This window comes from Choloepus didactylus, chromosome 6 (assembly GCF_015220235.1).
Source record: "Choloepus didactylus isolate mChoDid1 chromosome 6, mChoDid1.pri, whole genome shotgun sequence".
Lineage (NCBI taxonomy): Eukaryota > Metazoa > Chordata > Mammalia > Pilosa > Megalonychidae > Choloepus > Choloepus didactylus.
Genome location: NC_051312.1, coordinates 89712467 through 89723765, shown reverse-complemented (window position 1 = coordinate 89723765; position 11299 = coordinate 89712467). Strand labels below are relative to the sequence as shown.

At 57.7% G+C, this 11299-nt stretch overlaps 1 protein-coding gene across 2 annotated transcripts; it reads right to left on the bottom strand.

The window, feature by feature from the left end:
• Window positions 1-550: 550 nt before the first annotated feature.
• On the bottom strand, window positions 551-10207 carry SERPINH1 (serpin family H member 1). 2 transcript variants are annotated; one of them, XM_037841039.1, is made up of 6 exons: window positions 10116-10203; window positions 8679-8722; window positions 5486-6153; window positions 4243-4341; window positions 3897-4129; window positions 551-1548 (listed from the first exon to the last, which is right to left on the bottom strand). In XM_037841039.1, the coding sequence occupies exons 3-6, from the start codon at window positions 6108-6110 to the stop codon at window positions 1246-1248; spliced, it is 1260 nt and encodes a 419-aa protein (XP_037696967.1). In that variant the 5' UTR covers window positions 6111-6153; window positions 8679-8722; window positions 10116-10203; the 3' UTR covers window positions 551-1245. The 2 variants fall into 2 exon arrangements, with proteins under 2 accessions (XP_037696967.1, XP_037696966.1); XM_037841038.1 differs by lacking the exon at window positions 8679-8722 and having other exon boundaries at window positions 10116-10207.
• Between the last annotated feature and the right edge of the window lie 1092 nt (window positions 10208-11299).

Genomic DNA, 11299 nt, shown 5'->3' with positions numbered 1-11299 from the left:
TGGAATGCCAAGTATTGCTGGGAGCCTCCAGAAGCTAGAACGAGGCAAGGAAGGATCCTTCCCTAGAGCCATTGAAGACAGCATGGCCAGGTTGACACTGTGATTTCGGATTTGTTGCCTCCAGAAGTGAGAGAATAAATCTCTGCTCTTGTAAGCCACCAGTTTGTGTGACTTTGTTACAGCAGCCCTAGCAAACTAACCTGCCCAGCAGGACTGGGACGTCCCGGGCCCCAGGTCCAGCACCATCACCAAGGCCCTGCAGCCACAATGCTGGTGGTCCTGGCTGTGAGCTGGGGGAAGAGGCTGCTCTGCCTGCCTCCAGGGCTGCCAGAGCCAACGAGACACCAATGTCCCCAAAGGGTGACTGCCAGAACAACGTCCCAAGTCAATACGCTGCACGGCATTATCTGCCAACATTTCGGGGCCTAATATGGACTCTTAGTAGCAAATCTTGCTTAAGAGAATGAGACCCCAACCCTGGGACTCTCCTGATCACCCATCTTCTTCCATGCTCCAACAAAATTTCATTGGAAAAGTTTTATTGAAAAAAAAAATGGTACAAGTAAGTTCTCAGACAGCAACAAAGGCTCATTTCCCCCTTCCCTCCCCTTCTTTGAAAAACTAAAAAAGGAATAAAGAAATTAGAAGTTCCTCCCATGATGCCTGATGCAATGATTCTTGACTGGAGTTGGCCCAGGACCCCCTCCTGGGAGCTATTTTCCAACACCCCTCACAGGGGCCAGGACCATTCTGGGGGTGCCTGTCCCAGGCTGTAGCACCTAGATTTATAGTTGAGGGAAGTTGGGAGAAGTTGGGAGAAGGTTGGAAGGGGGCCGAGGCAGTGGTAGTGTCAGGAAGAGGGCCCCCATTCCACAAGGGCTGGGCTGAACCCCTGCTCGAGTCCGTCTCACAAGAAGATGGAAAGTCCTTGGCTTTAAATGTGAACACTGACGGAAGGCTTGATCCCAGCACTTGGAGGCCAGGCACAGCAGCTGCCCGGGTCCCAGCAGACATGGAGCCTCTGGGCCCAGCATTGTGAACTCCGGGGACCCATGTCCAAGCAGAGTGAATCCTGGCCGGGAAGGTCCGCTCAGACATGCAGGGACCCTGGTCTGCAGCCCCCACGCCCACCCCATGGAATGTCCAAGGCCGGCACCTCAGCTACCCACCCCCACCCCCCACTAGCACCCATGTGTCTCAGGAGCCTTCGGCTGCCTCCTGCCATCCCATGCCCACCCCGGGGCCCTACAACTCGTCACGCATCTTGTCGCCCTTGGGCCGGACCAGGCGCCCAATGAACAGCAGGGAGCCGCTCTGGGTGTCGCGCACCAAGAAGATGAAGGGGTGGTCGGCGTAGAACAGCTTGGGGCTGCGCAGCTCCTCGCGCCCGTAGATGTCCTGGTCAAAGGGGTTGCCCTCCGTGTCCCACTCGAAGGCAGTGGCGTGGAACACGCTGGCCAGGTACAGGTCCTTCTTGCCCGACATGCGTGACAGGTCTGCCTTGTTCTTGTCGATGGCCTCAGTCAGGCCCAGCCCGGCCAGGTGTTTCTGTGGGATCAGGTGGCACCAGGTGAGGCCGTGGCTAAGAAGGCTCACCCCCAACCCTCGCGGCCCACTGTCTCCTACCCTGGCCACTCCTCAGAGAGGAGAGAACCATTCCCAGGGCACCTTCTACGGGCCAGACCTGGTGCTGGGCACTTCCAAGCACCGCTCTCTTCATTCTCATGTCAGCCCAGTGAGAGATGCTAACTGCTGCTTCTCAGGTGAGGAAACCAAGGCTCAGAAAAAAAGTCACAACTGATCTATCCCTGGCATGGCCAGTGCTTCTCAAAGTGTGGCTCGTGGACAGGCAGCAGCAGTACTACCTGGGAGCTGAGTCGAGATGCACATTCCCTGACCCCAGCCCAGACCCACTGGATCAGAATCTCGGGGGGTGGGCCCTGGGAAACTTTGTCTACAAACCCTTCAGGTGATTTTTAGCACACTCAATTCTGAGAAACACCAATCTAAAGGACAGCTATGTCCACGTCACTCTGGGACTCAAAGCCTTCCCATAATGATTTGGTATCTTGAGATTTGCTTCAAAATAATCTGGATCTGATGGAGGCAAGAATGGGAGAGTATAGATGAGTCATGCTTGGCCAGGAGATGATGATGATTGAAGCTGGGTGATGAGAACATGAGGGTTCGTTACACTAGTCTCTCTACTTTTAATATCTTTGTGTAACGTTCTGTAGTAAAAAAGTGCACACACATACACAAATACATCCCTTCCTATGGGTCTATACAGCCCTGAGACGCCAAGGAGAAGCTCTTTCATGTGTGACTGTGGCTGCACTGCAGCCTCCAGCTTCATGGCTTAGCAAGCCCCTCCCCACACTCAATAGGACAGCCCCTGTGACAAGCAGCACCCTGGAGAGCCATCCTCCTGCCCTGTGGGGCTCTGCAGACACTTTCAGGAAGTCTTCCATACCCTGCAAGACTGGAGTAGTGCCTCCTCTGGGCCCCAGCACCCCTGGGCCTCCCTCTCTCTGTCAGTGTCTGCTCCCACCTGGCTCGAAGCTCCCAGGGGGCAGGACCCATGTCCAGCTCCTCTCTGCATCCCCAGCTCAGTGCAGAAGAGACAGCAGTCAAGGACCATTGACTGAGCAGCAGCCTCCAGGGCCCAGGCTTCTGCAGGACAGCCTCCGCCCCTGCAGCACGGCAGGACAGGCAGACCGAGGGGCCCAAGACGCAGGGGGTCCTGAGACCCATGTTCTAGAACCAGCTACTCCAGTCCCAATGACCTCACACAAGTGACCCACCCCGAATTCCTCAACTCAGTCTACTTGGTGTGCTGGTAGTTAGTGTCCCAACCAAGGGCTCCATGGAGACATGGGAGAAAGACGGGGAGAAGAGTCGGAGAATGGCCATCGCCAAAGAAGGGGCTGGGGAAAAACAGGGCAGTAACGGCTCCCCTCTGGAAACCACCAGTACTTTCTATAGCACAGACCAGATCAAGCTCACTCGTCTCTGCTCAGAGTTCAAGCCTAAGCCTCATTTCTTCTCCAAGCTCTCCCAGCAGCAAGTCTCAATCACTTCTGAGGGTGAGAGTCCTGCCAAGGAACCATTTATGGCAGCCAAGGAAAGGAGATGGGAGAGTTTTCTCTTTTGAGTAGGTTAGAAAAATCTTTCTCAATAGACAAAAGGGACACTGTGTGTTTTCACCTTGAGGTCGCATCGCAGCTGCTGCGACGCTTATCAGCCAGGGAGACCTCTGTGAGTCTCTGCTTCTCTCAAAGCCTCTGACAGCCACCCAGGGTGGGCGTGATGGGAAGATAATCCTGAGCATGTGTGCTAAGTTCATGGCCAACCCAAGGGCCCCATCCAGGTTGGAAGCCATCATGATTAGTCTTATTACTGCAGGGAGGGTGATCCTCCAGCTTGAACAGGCTATAACCAGGACCACTGTAGACACTTCAAGGCAGCACAGCGCAGTGATCAAGGGCACGGCACTGGTGCCAGGATGTCTGAGTCACTGGCTGTGTGACTTTGGACAAATTACTTAACCTTTCTGAGCCTCAGTTTCCTCATTTGTAAAAAAAAAAAAAAAAAAAAAGGTTTGTAGTCTTACTAAATAAAGCTATTTCGAGGATTAAAAGGGCTTAATATATATAAAGTGTTTAGAAGAATGCCTGGCCTACAGCAGGTGCTTAATTATATTTAGCCACTAATATTACGGTCACCTGCCCAAGGGCAGAGCCCACACCACCTCCCCCAGCCTCCCTGACAGCTGAGCCCAGTACTACCTGGACACCCAGGGGGGCTCAGGGCAGACCTGCTGCTCTGGCGAATGGGTGCCCCAGGCTCCCTACTCACCCCAAGCCCTGCGGGCCCCAAGTTGGATGACCCCTCACCTGCAGGTCATGGGTCACTTCCACCACACCCTTGGGCAGGGAGATGGCCACAGCCTTCCTCTGCATCTTCCCCATCCAGATCTTCAGCTGCTCTTTGGTCAGCAGCTTCTCCAGGCGCTCAAGGGGCTCCACATGGTGGGGCATGAGGATGATGAGGCTGGAGAGCTTGTGGGCCAGGGGCATCTCCACAATCTGCAGCTTTTCCTTCTCATCGTCATAGTAGTTGTAGAGGCCTGGGAGAAGGGCAGAGGGGACACTGGGCAGGCCGTGGGGTGGGGGTGGGCCAGGCCCCACAGACCTGCAGGAACCTCCCCCACCTTAGTCCCCTGCCCCAAAAGGCACGTACCTGTCCGGTGCATCATCGTGACACCCACAGTATAGGAGCGAGTCACCATGAAGCCACGGTTGTCCACCATCTTGTGGTGGAACTTCTCGTCCCAGTGTGCTACAGTGAGAGGCAGAACACAGGGTCAGAGAGAGAGACACACCCCCGACCTAATCACAGCCCACAACCCAAATGCACGTACCCACGTCTTAGCCCCAGCACCAGGGCTTTATTCTATTCTTTGGGGTCAGCTGCAGCCCACCTCCTCCCTGAGCACCCAGTCCACAGAGTACGTGTTCCCTGCTCTGGGGGAAGGGGTGGTTCCTGCCCTGCCCTGGCCCCAGGACATGCTGTCTGAGGATGTGATTCCCTATAGTCAGGGCCTAGCTGCTCCCACATGACAGGTAATTCCTTCAGGTGGACCTTCAGTTGAGCCACCTGTTTCCACTTCCACATCCTGCCACGACACCTGTCGGGCATTTAGGAAACATGCTGAGCTGGGTTTTCCACACCACTTGCTAACAGGGGTCTGTGGCCTGAGCAGGCAGTGCCCCAAGACCACCCTTCATTCTCATCGGCAAGTCCTTTCTCTGTGGCCAGAAAAATGACCAAAACACAAGGTGTGTGACAGCAGCCTGACCCCTGCTCTTAGTCACACAGACCTGTGTTCAAATCTAGACTCGGCAACTGACAGGCTGTGAGCCCATTCAGCTTGCCTACCTTTATAAAATAGGGTTAAGTTATCTCATCCTCCCAAAAAACTTTGAGGGGACACAGTACTATCAACCTCAGTACTCAGAAATATTCACTAACCCCAATTCTAATCTTCAGTTCAATTCTGACTCCGAGTCCAACGCCCGTCCCAGCTCTGCTCCCTCCTAGCTGAGCCTGCTGCCTCACCTGTGACACGCAGGTGGCACTGCCTGCCTCCAGGCTGGCTTTGAGGATTAGGCCTGATCACAGGTGTGGGGCCTTTCTCCAGCTCACTACTGGGACAGAATTGATTATGGAATTTTATTGATTCCAAGACATACATTCCCAAGTTTTCACATCTCTGAAGTCAAGCTGCATTTAACAAGCACTTTGTTCTGATGAGATATGGGAGGAGCACATCTCTGGCATCGCTCTGCTGGCTTTGAATCCCTATCCTCTCTGAACCTAGTTTCTAGTATGTAAAAAGTGTTTAACAACAGTGCCTGCCTCAGTGGGTTGTTATGGGGATTAAATGAAGAGCCAAGAGCTGAGCACCCCCTTCCAGACTCACGCTTGAAGAACATGGCGTTGACCAGCAAGGCGCCGTCCGTGCGCTCCACGTCCTTGGTGACCTCGGGCAGCTTGCCGTCGGTGGTCTGTGCCGCCCACTCGTTGATGGATTGCAGGGCACTGCGCTTGTCGCGGAAGTTGATCTTGGAGTGCTCGCAGTTGTAGTGCTGCTTGCTGCTGCGCACAAAGTCCTCGGCGAAGCTCACCGAGCTGGGCCCGTACAGCCGGCTGCCCAGCTTCCAGGTGACGTTGCGCGCCGTGGAGTTGCTGAGCGAGCGCAGCAGCTCGCCCAGGCCGGCGTGCACCTCCTCGTCGCGCAGCTGCTCCGCGCTCAGCACCGCCTTGGCCTGCGACGCGGTGGCCGCCTTGCCGCCCAGCGACACGAGCCCCAGCGACGAGGCCACCACCAGGGGTGACAGCAGGATGTTCTCCACCGCCTGGTCCTTGGCCATGGTTTGGTACAAGCTGAAGGCCAGGCCGGTGCTGCGCTCAGCCAGCGTGGCCGCCTTGGGGCTCAGCTTCTCCCAGGTGCCGGGGGCTGCTGCCGTTGCTGCAGGCTTCTTCACCTCGGCTGCCAGGGCCATGGCCAGGAGGCCAAAAGTGCTGAGGAGCAGGAAGGAGCGCATGGCCGGGAAGTGGGTTGCGAGCACCACTGCGGACCTGTGAGGGCTGCAGAGAGAGGGCGGCCCTGAAGCCCTAGGCCTTCCTCCTCAGGAAGGGTCCCCAGCCTTCTCGCTGCCACCAAGTCCCTTGGAGATGGGAGCAGGAAAGCCCAGAGTTCTGGGGAGCCCAGACCTGACTCAGGGCAGCCCAGATGGGGGTCTCTCTTCCCACCCTCTCAGAGGCCTCCCCTGACCTCCTATCCAAAGCAGAACTCCCACCAAGCACCACCTTACCACACTACTGATTTCTTGCACTGGACTTACAACACTTGTACTTATTCATGTGTTTATTATGTATCTATTTCTGCCCCTAACTAGGCCGTGATCTCCAGGAGGATAGGAAACCCAGCTAATCTGGTTCCCCACTGTATTTCCCTGTGCCCAGCAGGCCTCAGGCATTCTTGAATGACCATCAAACAAGACACAGCCACTTGGCCGGACCTGGGGTCCTCATCAGTTCGTAGAGAGGCCAAGTCAGCTCTGATCTCACACAAGCCCGGGGGCTCTTTCCGGTGGAAAAGGCAGCAGCTGGGCTGAGGGTCTGCGGGAAGCCCAGGTGCCTGGGCGAGAGAAGTCACATGGGTGGAGCTGAGGCCTGCCCTCCCCCCATGCCTTTCATCCCGCCCTGGCATGTTAATGAGTCACTGGTTGGTTCACTCATTAAATTAGGGGAGCCTAGATGCTCCACTCTGCAGCCCAAAGGGTGACCTTGAGTATCTGCCTCCTGAGTGTGTGTGTGTGTGTGTGTGTGTGTGTGTGTGCGCACACACATGCGTGCGCCTTGGGGGAGTGGGGGATTCCACCCCTCTCTGAGCCTTAGTCTCCCTTCCAAGCCTGCCCTTCTGCCCACAACCCCTGGAGCAGATGGGAAATCCCCAGGACAAAAGCTCCTGGGACCAATTCCCTTGGAAACTCGGAGGCTGGGGGTGGGGGAAGCTTCCTGAGAGCAGCAAGGACAGGATACTGGGGGGAGGGGGTGAGTCATGGCTCTGGAGCAGCGACACCCCCACCCCCAGAAGCTGGCCACATTGTGCAGCCTCCTTGGAAGCCAGGATGAGGGGGTGATGGGGGTGGGGGGCCCACAAACACATCAGGTTCCATTACCCCCTCCCATCTGACAGCTGCTGCCACACAGGCCCTCTGCTCTGTGGCTTCAGCATGGCTCTCAGGCCTCCTCCCCAAACCACAGCAGTAGTGGTGGCCCCTAGGGCAAGCCCCTCTCTGGGGTGTCTATCAGGACAGTCTCCCTCCATGAAACATTTCCTACTCCCCCTCCCTCGGGTCATTTCCCCTCTGCTTCACGTAGCAGGATGGAGGAAGGAGGTGATAAAGGGAAGGGTGAGAAGGAACCTTGGTGAGGCTGAAGGGAGGCTGGGATCTCACTGCTCTGGCAGAGCCTGCCTGAGGGAGCACTGGGTTTGGGGAATTGCAGGTATCCTGTGAAGCCAGAGAGGTTCCCCACCTCCCTAGGCTGCCACCCTGCTCGGGGCCTTGAAGGGGCAGGGCCAAGGAGAAGCAGAGAGCAGCTGGGGAGGGAGGTGGGAAGAGAAGAGAGGGCCACTGAGACCCACAGACGCCTGGGAGGATGGTACCAGAGCAATCTGAGTCTTGCCCCAAAGTACAGAGAGGGGGAGGGGAACTGAGGCCCCGACTCCTGAGACCCTGAGCCTGCGGTCAGGCTCCCAGCACAGGCCTTCAGACTAGGCCCCAGGCCACCTCCCTCCCCATCAGGCCAGCACCATATGATTTATTGTCCAAACAGGGACACTTACGAGAGTAAAATGAGGCAGTACCAATTATTTGGCTAGAACAAGAGGCATGTGGTCACCCAGCTAGTCCAGAGAGCTGAGGGCTGAGCTCAGAGTCCTGGCTGTCACCAGCATCCCTTTGGGAGGCAGACAAGGCGCCTGGCTCCGGGGCCTGCCACGCGGCAGTCGCCACCTGGAGGGCCCCCACCCCCAGCCACTCAGAACCTCAAAGGGCTGGGAGGGGCTTTGCAAGAAAGCTCCAAATGACTAGTTTGGGATTCCTCAGGCGGCCACACTGGTGCGCTCCTGCTGCCGGTGACGTGGCAGGCGGGAAGCTGAATTATCTCCGCCGGCCAGCAAAGGGGGGCTTCCAGCCTGAGAGGCAGGAGGCCTGGGGTCAGGTCCCAAGGGCACGCCCCGGATTTGCCTCCCTGAGCCTCAGTTTCACACCCGCACACAGGCTATGAAGGGAGACGCGTGGCTGGAGAGAAGGGCTGCCCAGTCAAACCCAGCAGTGGGAAGAGAGGAAGATGAGTTTCTGCAAGCAGAAGGACCTCCCACAGCCCAGCCCATCTAGCCACAGAGAAATCTCAGCCCTCAGGCCAAGGTTAGACAATTTACAGTCCCATAAAGAAAAATACAGGATCAGATAGCCCAGGGCTGTGCCCCACAGCAAGTCAGACTGAGTGGGGACTGGATTTGGGGTTTCTGTAGTCAGAGGGAGGGGGAGGAGATGATGGGGGCCACCAGAGAGGGTCTCAGACACTGAGGGGGTCTAAAGTACCTTGAAACTGCCTCAGAGGGAGGTCAATGCCTGCCTTGTTCATTCTGAAAGAAAACACAAGAGTGAGGAAGTTGGGACAGGGCGGGGGGGGGGGGGGTCAGTGATGAGAGGCCCGGAAGGCCCAGCACCCAAAGGGCACCCGTCTACACAGCTCCTGAGAGGAGCCTGGGAGGCCAACCCCCACATTGCACAGTAAGGGAAGCTGAGACCAAAGAGGGGCAGGGAGCCACCCCAGGCTCCACAGGGATCAATGAAGGTCAGGCCTCCTAGCACAGGGCTCCCTCCTCTCAGAAGCACCCAGAGCCCCTCCTGAAGGCTGCATGCGGTGTCCAGTTACAGCAAAAAAAAAAAATCTCTGCTGGGAATCCCTAGGTCCAGAGACAAAAGGAGGGGATAGGAGGTCTCCGGATGGGGGGTGGGGGGATGGGCAAATGAATGGAGGGCAAGAGGGTGTGGCCCCGGCCAGAGACTTTCAGAAAAACCAAAGCTCCGAATTCTTCCCCGGCCTCCATCCGGGCCTTGCAACCCAGAGGGACCAGCCGGAAGCCGGGGAAGAGGAGGGGCCGGAACTTTGGGCCAGGCTGGAAGTGTTTTTATTCTTCTTCCTCCTCTTCAGCCGCCTCAGGAATGTCCCTAAGTTGGGGGCAGGGAATCCCGGCCTCTGGAAGTGGTCTAAACTCGGCAGTTACTTCAGGAACCAGGTGGCAGTGGACAGAATAAGGGTGGTGGGTGAGCTGAGCCTTCTGGTAAGCCCCCTCCCCGCCCCATGGAGAGGATGCAGACCCAGCCAGCTCCTCATTCCCTTTTATGGGTGGGAGGGAGACCTGTGCTGGTCAAGTCCCTCCTTTAGCTGCTATCAACTACACACTGCAGACCACTGATCAGAAACAGAGCCACCACTGGTGACCCCTCCCAAACCAGGGGGCCTCAAGAGCCAGGACCCTCACATTCCAGGAAAAGCCAAGGCTACTCCACCTCATTTCATACCACCCAGCTCCTACCTTCAGCAGGAGGCTCAGATGCCCCCCAACAAGCCTATGAGGAGGCTGTAGCCTCAACTCCAGAACTGGAAGCACCTGGAATGCAAAGCTGGCCTGAACCCCCAGTGGATGCTGGAGGGGTCCCCAGGCCCCATCTCCTCCCTGGCCCCCGGCCCTACTGTCTTATCTCTGCTATCCCCCCAGACTTCTGGAGGCTCCTCCACTTTGTCCAGATCCTCCGGGCTTCCCATCCCGACTCTGATTTTTGCCCCAGCCCTCAGGCCCGCTCCCCCCATCACCATCTAGCTCGATCCCGAACCCTCCAGCTGGGGGCTTTGGGCTGGCCCCCATCCCTCCTGGGAACCACCCGCCCCTCCGCTCCCTTGAGCACCCCCAGGGCGCCAGGCGCTCTGCCCCGGCCGCTGCTGCCGCACCCCGGCGGGCGCCCGCCCCTCACCTGAGCCGGCCTGGGCTGCGCCGGAACGCGAGTCTCGCTCTCGGGCCGCGCGCGCAATCTACTCTCCACCCGCTCCCCCTCTCCCTTGGAACTATATATGGCGCCCCCACCACCACTCCCGCCCGTCCCGAGAAACTTCTGGAAAGTTGGAAAGGCTTCCGGAGGGCGCCCCTGCTCCGCCAAAAAAAGCTTAAAGACCTCCCCCAAACCGCCCGGGCCGCCGCCCCCGCCCTCTCCGCGCGCTCTCCCGGCCCCTGGGTCCTACTGCCCCCGTCATGGGTCCGGGCGGCGGGGACGCGGGGGATCCCGGCGCCCTGGACCAGGACGTCCTCCAGAGCGCGCGGGCGTCCTTGGATTGGAGACTCAGGATCCTTGCAGGGAGCTCGGGCCACTGAGCCGGAGGGGACACCAGGCCTCAGGGTCCCGCTCCCCCGGACAGGGGGCTCCCCCACACACACCCAGATCCCCAGCACAAGCCGGTCTCCTCCTGGCCGCACATTCCCACAGACGCCGCTTTCCTTTGCGGATGCTCTGCCCCAGAGTGGATCTATTCCCCCATTTTCCAGCCGAAAGAAAACTGGGTCTCCCTACAGTCCATCCTCTCCTCGTCCCCCCCCCCCCAGCTAGTGTCCTGCCCATTTGCTCAGGGGAGGAAGCCAGGCTTTGTGGGTAGCGCCCTTCAACATCTGCCGTTCATCCTAAACACCTTGGCTGAACTCAACCTCAGTGCCCGCAGGAGGAGAGGGGCGGGGCCCAGACCCACTACCTGACCTGACCCCGGAAATCTCAAGTCTTTCGGGTGACAGAGGCGGAGACATCTGGGCAATGTCAGGATTCACGGAAAGAAAAACCCTGGCTCCCACTAATAACCTGCTGTGTGACCTCAAGCAAGTTCCCTTTTCTGGACATGGGTTCCCTTGGCTGTGAAATGTGGTGCCACGTGGTCTTGCTTCCTTCCTCTGTCCTCTCTCTCCCCTTGGTCATGCCTGTGCCACTCTCTAGAGGCTCCAGGTCTTGCTGTCGACTCCTTCAAGCCCACCCTCCCACCACTGACAGCTCCCCAGGCTCTGAGTTAAGCTGGGGTATTCTTTTCTGTTCCAGGTGCTGAGAACACCATGGAGAAAGGACAAAGTCCCTGCCCTCAAGGCCTGTACATTCTGAGGGAGGTGTGTGCATCTTAGTAA